General features: G+C 35.2%; 1 protein-coding gene across 19 annotated transcripts; it reads left to right on the top strand.

Annotated features, from left to right (window-relative positions):
• The first annotated feature begins 217 nt into the window (after window positions 1–217).
• LOC136226044 (uncharacterized) lies at window positions 218–5,796 on the top strand. 19 transcript variants are annotated; one of them, XR_010687550.1, is made up of 12 exons: window positions 235–376; window positions 2,832–2,932; window positions 3,028–3,088; window positions 3,772–3,832; window positions 3,920–4,005; window positions 4,255–4,345; window positions 4,439–4,589; window positions 4,698–4,775; window positions 4,896–5,106; window positions 5,183–5,210; window positions 5,306–5,365; window positions 5,440–5,796. XR_010687550.1 is itself a non-coding variant. In XM_066014330.1 (11 exons), exons 6-9 carry the CDS (start codon window positions 4,457–4,459, stop codon window positions 5,205–5,207), a joined length of 447 nt encoding a protein of 148 aa, XP_065870402.1. In that variant the 5' UTR covers window positions 218–376; window positions 3,028–3,088; window positions 3,756–3,832; window positions 3,920–4,005; window positions 4,255–4,345; window positions 4,439–4,456; the 3' UTR covers window positions 5,208–5,210; window positions 5,331–5,365; window positions 5,440–5,796. The 19 variants fall into 19 exon arrangements, 1 of the variants encoding a protein (XP_065870402.1); XR_010687548.1 differs by having other exon boundaries at window positions 3,756–3,832; XR_010687546.1 differs by lacking the exon at window positions 2,832–2,932 and having other exon boundaries at window positions 218–376.
• Window positions 5,797–6,004: the final 208 nt, after the last annotated feature.

Genomic DNA, 6,004 nt, shown 5'->3' with positions numbered 1-6,004 from the left:
GAAACTCAATAGTACAGAAATAGCCTACGGCCACGCCTTATTGGCTACGGTTATTTAAAAAACCGTGGGTACAGGTAATTAGAGTCGGTTATTTAAAAAACCGACTCAAATAAATATGTTATTAGGATCGGTCAATTACTGGGTTAATTTGCTGCCAATTATTTGATTAATTGGGTCGGTTCAACTGAAAACCGACACCAATTCCTCATTAGAGTCGGTTAATTAAATAACCGACTCTAATATCGTGCTCCTCCTTTCTTCTACTCTCCTTTGCGCAACCTAGCAGCCTTCTCTTCCTTCCTCTCCTTAGCTCGGTTTGAAGTTTCATCCACTGGTTTCGTTCGTGTTTCATTGTGGCAAAAGCAATAGAAAAGAGGTTAGCGTGAGTTTGATTTATGGATTTTGTATTCTATGTTCTTCGTTGCTTTATGATTTTGTTCGAACTTCTGGGTTCCGTTCCGGGTTAGTGTTGGTTCTTCTGGATTTTGTTGGTTTCGGTCTTCTGGGTTCATGTTCGTTCTTGTGGATTTTGTTATAATTGCATACTTCTCTCTTTTATTACTTTCTTTAATTTCTTGTTTCAATTTGTGTCTTGACTACTCTTCAATCTTCTTGACTACTCTTCAATTCCGAAATTGCTAGTAATGTCTCCTCTGCCAGGATAAAATGCAGAATTATAAGTACCAAATAGGTGATAAGAATGAAAACATTAGAAAAGAGTTGAGATTTCTTCCGATTTTTGATCCTAGCATGTCATATATTGTGCCCTCCCTAGCCTTGGGATAAGCTAATGAAATCCTCCTTAACTTCTCAGTTGAGTATCAATCCAAATTCTCCTTCGGGAACTTCTTCCCTGTAGCTATGATGCAGAACTCCATAGGAACATAATTCATCTTCTTGTTTTTCCCCAAATCTAAGCATGGAATGTGTTTTAACTCAATATCCTTATTGTATTTCTCCCTGAAATAGTCGACAAGCCTAACTTTCCTCGGAGGGATGGCTCCGACAAAATCGAAAGAAATATCTTGAGTGTTCTCAACAGTTAGCCTTGCAATATTGAATTTCTGATTGGTTTTTCTGTGAAAATAAAATAAAATAAATGTATGTGCTTGAACAATTTTCTAGTGTTTATCTGTTTTTATGTGTAGCAAGTAGTTATTGGAAAGCTTAGTTATAGATTCAGCTTCCTAGTAAGTACTTCATCATGTAATATCTGCAGATGTGAATAGAGCTATGTGTTTTGTGGAAAATTAGCATTTAAGTCTACCCGTTCCTTGTTTCAAAAAAAAAAAAAAAAAGTCTACTTGTTCCTGAAACTGATTTCATATTAGCTCATAAATTATGTATTAAGACACTACTTTCAACCAAGATTGCAGTTTCTAAGTATGGGAGAGATTGTCAATAGCTGATATGTTCTTTAAATTTGCAAGTACATGATTATTGACAATTAGATATGATCGTGATTAAGGCTCTTATCTGTTGGAGATTATTATGGATAATTATTAGACTTGTTATTATTGAGAGGCAAAAGAGATTCCCCCAACTTCTTTTCAGCAAGAGCAACTTTGTTCTCTGAACCATAGATCCTAACACAGATGTTATGCCTATCAAATAAAATGTAAGTTCCCAGTTGTTGATGCAGTGACTTCATAATTGATTTTTCATCTCTGGAGTAGAGAAGCTGGAGAATTGTTGGGTGAGGCTAACATGATCCAACATTTTTCCATTCACTAGCTGCTTCAGGGGACACCTCAACTCTGCCACTGTCCTTGTTGCATTAGCTGAGATCTTAACTCTATACAAGCCATTCCAATTCCATTTCAAAATGCAATATACACCAGGTCGGTTTGCAAACTTATCGACTAACAATTTAAGCTGCCTCTCAATGAATGGATAAACAGAAGCAGGACATGATACAGAACTATGGAACACCTGATGACATTGTATTTTCTTCCATGAGAAACAACAAGCAAGAACCTTCCCTTGAATATGTTGTAATGCTTTTGCTGCCTCCAAATGAAGTCTTCCATCAAAAGTGACCTCGGCCTTCATGAAACTATCCTTTGGCTCAGGGGGGAAGACTTGAACATGACAATAATTACTCAGGGGTGCCTCGTTTGGCATGAATGGAGCAATGTCCTTGCGAATAGCTTCTTCACAAGCACCAAGAGGAGGATTATTTACAGCATCCCCTCTAATCAGAAATACATCCAAAATTCTCCTATTTGTGGTCCTTTTAAGAACTTCTAGAATTTCTGGTTCAGAAGTATCTCTATCCAATCCTTTGATGACAACACAATTTGCTTCCTTTAGGCTGACTTCACACTGAACAAGTCTAATAATTATCCATAATAATCTCCAACATTATCCATGGAGTAGATATTGTAGAATGTCCTTTGATGAAACCTAGACCTCAATAATGCTTTTTCTTTCTTTTAAACTAGAATGAATTCATTGGTAATTAGAACAAAGGGGAGGGCAGTAAGTCCACCCATATAGGAGGACTAGAGCAAGAGCTAAATGTTATATTTTTGGTTAGTATATTTTGAAGCTAAATCGGCTGTTGATCATGTAATATCTGCACATGTGAATAGAGCTATGTGTTTTGCGGAAAATTAGCATCTAAGTCTACTTATTCCTGAAACTGATTTCACATTAGCTCATAAATTATGTATTAAGACACTACTTTCAACCAAGATTGCAGTTTCTAAGTATGGGAGAGATTGTCAATAGCTGATATGTTCCTTAAATTTGCAAGTAGTTAATGGTGATTTACATTTAAATGACTCAATTATTCTTTGGAATTGAGATTGGTATATATTGCTTTTAAGTTGGAGCTTTGGTATCTGCAACCGATAAAGCAGAACCACCTAAATCAGTTAGTTCAGCAGGAACAGGATCAGCAAATCTGATTCCATCAGGCGTGGCATAGGTTGAGAGTCATTTGAAACTTTGATAATGCATTTGATATCATTTTAACAAGAGAAAAATTTCGTATTTTAAGAAGAGAATTTTTGTATTTTGCAGTGGCTGTACCTCAAGTTCGGAAAGCATCATTGGCTCAATTTTTGGAAAAACCTAAGGAAAGGTAAATATCAAAGTTTTGCCTATATACTTTGCACATTTTAGTCATTATATACTTAAAATTTTAACACATGTAACGGAATAAGGGTCAATTTCCCCCCTAAGATTATTGAGGAAGATCAAATTTACCCTTATCATTCTACATTCCAAAATTGGTCAAATCTTATCTCATGGCAGATACCATAGCTCTTTTTTAGGCTATAGGTGGTAGTAGAAGAGGGAGAACGTTTGCTGCAAATGGAGTCAAATGAATATGTTTACTCTTAATTACATTTGACTATGTTAAAGCATAGGCGAATGAATATGTTTTTTGGATACAATCATGTGCACATTGAGAACTTGCCCAAGGTTTGATATGGTTTTTGTTTGTCACTCTTTAAAGTGGATATACTGTGTTAAAGAATTCTGTTTCTGAATCCTGTGTGAACTGTCCGATTCCAGCTTCCATATTTTGCTGCTAAATGAATACATCCCTACTTCCTATTAGCAATCGAAAAGTTAGAAGAGTCTAAAAATGACCTTGAAATTTAAATCTAAAATTTTGGTTGATCTTTTCATCTAAGTGTTTGTTTAAGTGATATTTAAGTCTAAAATTATTGATGGCATGGCTTATATTAATTTATAAGTGACCTTGAAATCCCATGAAATCTTATCTCTGTTTCTAATTGCAGATTTTTTCTTTTTAAGCATTAAAGTCCTTCAAATCCCACGAATTGCTGCACTTTTGGAAGTAATACATGGAGGCTAGGTAAGTTTCCATTTGATTTTGGATAAGATCTTGGATAATTTTTAATTAGGCTAAGCTAATAATGTTTTTAATTATTCAAAATGTAAGGCATTGTTCCAAGTGGATTGTTGTTCCCATTTATGTAATGGGGTGGAAGAACCCATTTTATGTTCATTATCTGTAACCTTGGTGAGGTAGGTCTGTTCTTTATTCCTTTCTGAAAAATTCTTATTTTATTTAAGTAAATAGATACCTTTGGTGTTTAGCTCATCATATCTTCAATGGTTAATTGATGGTTGCATTGATTCAATTATTCCCTTAATTTTTTGTAGGTTCAGGAATTGCCATAAGTTTTTATAACCTTTATTGTTTGGTCTCTAGCTAAGGTTGACTTTGATCTTCATGCTATTGTCTTATGTCTAATTTGGGTCGTGTTTCATCAGTTCAGAGGTGCTATTAATAACGATGGAAAGCTGATAGGTTATAATACTGATTGTGAGGCTTCGATAACTGCTATCAAGGACGCTTTGAAAGGTAGAAAAATCAACTAATCTCTTCAACATTGAAAACATTTCGAGCTTTTTGAAGTCGATCGCAGCCATACATATTTGTCATATTTTATTACAGAACACGGACATAACAATAATGACAGAGAATCCTTCAATTCTCCACTATATGGAAGACTTTGTGCTGGCTGGCGTGGGAGGAGCAGGAAGAGCACTTGCATTTGGTGGGAAAAGTAGAGGAGCCCACAATATCATTTTTTACATTGATTTAGGTATGTACGTGTCATCAACTATTAATTAGTATATTAAGAAACTAAATCATCTAACTTTTTTTCTATCATCTGAAAAGAGAACCAAGGGCCTGTCAGATGTTGTTTCAGGTGAAGCTCAGTCTTTGGAGAATCTCAATCAATTCAAACCAGAGAAAGGAGCTTTCTTTGCAAATGCAACACCATTAGGAAAGCATCCAAATACAGATACAATTCTTAAAAAAAAACTGGTTTCTAATTATGTTTTACTATGTGATTGACATAGAAGTATCAAGGAATGCATGTGACAAGGCCTCTTTCCTTGTACAGAAACCAGCCTTCTGCACTTGCAGCAGAGCCAATCTCAACTACCTAGTTTTGACTTCGCAATCTCTACCAAGAAATCACCTTCAGTTATTATAGGAACATGGTATTGCCCTTCTGTGTTTATAAGAGAAAATGCAAGGCTTAGGGAGCAAATGAGACGGTCAATATTATACAAAATGACACTTGAGCAACAATGGGAAGAAATTTACACATGGTGAGAATTGATAAATAACCATTTTATAGGATTCAAGTGAGCGTGTGCTGAGAATTTATTTTGATATTCTTCACAGGAAACTAAAGCATGGACAATTCTAACAGGTTAGCCTGTTTTATTAATTTATGCCAGCACTATTTTGATTAGTTCATCAATTTGGTAACTTTTATCTTAACTCTTCTTCTTCTTGCCTTTTAAGGTGGTGTATGATGATTTTGTTGCAGCTGCTTGGTTACCTGCAGCAAAGGAAAAAAGACTTGTAAGTTGATTCCCTTAGATGCTTGTTGTTTGCCACATTTAACCCTTATCTGAACCATTTTCTTGTATTTGCAGATTTCATTATGGCTCTGCCCTGGACGTTTTCTCCTTTGGGGTGTGCAACCTTTCATTTTGGGCACATCAGGAGCTAGAATGCTATTAAGTTGATGCGTTAATAATGCCTATGCTTGCTGACATACTCTTAACGTATTTGCTAAACTACTACAACACTTGATCTTGAAAAGCAAGAGATAGGCAGGATAAGAGGATATATTAGTTGAATAGAGTAAAGGTTTCATTGTATTCGTGCATCACACAAACTTGGTTATCCATGCATAATTGGTGTTTCAGGTTTACTAATTATAAACAACTCTATTTAGAAAATTTGTGATAATAGTGTTTGCACGATCATTTTGCTTATTCAAGATTTAATTAATGTTTCAGTAATACAACAGGTTCAATCTCGGTAAACAACTGAGAGTAATTAATTTCGTTTACCGTTAATTACAAATAGAGCAGGTTCAATTTGAACCTACTGCTGTAAAATTGCTTAAAACAATAACATTAGTGTCGGTTGTTAACTTTAGCCACGGTTGCAAAACAACCGACTCCAATGATTAGAGTATTGGAGTGGGTTGTT

The sequence above is a fragment of the Euphorbia lathyris genome, chromosome 4 (genome assembly GCF_963576675.1).
Source record: "Euphorbia lathyris chromosome 4, ddEupLath1.1, whole genome shotgun sequence".
NCBI classification, from domain to species: Eukaryota; Viridiplantae; Streptophyta; class Magnoliopsida; order Malpighiales; family Euphorbiaceae; genus Euphorbia; species Euphorbia lathyris.
This window is presented reverse-complemented; position numbering and strand designations above follow the sequence as displayed.

What these genes read in the sequence shown, in the direction of transcription:
- LOC136226044 (XM_066014330.1), top strand. Translation starts at nt 4,457, where the DNA reads ATGACAGAGAATCCTTCAATTCTCCACTATATGGAAGACTTTGTGCTG. An exon ending in CATTTTTTACATTGATTTAG is followed by an intron (nt 4,590 to 4,697) that starts GTATGTACGTGT and finishes ATGTTGTTTCAG; the next exon opens with GTGAAGCTCAGTCTTTGGAG. An exon ending in TGGGAAGAAATTTACACATG is followed by an intron (nt 5,107 to 5,182) that starts GTGAGAATTGAT and finishes TATTCTTCACAG; the next exon opens with GAAACTAAAGCATGGACAAT.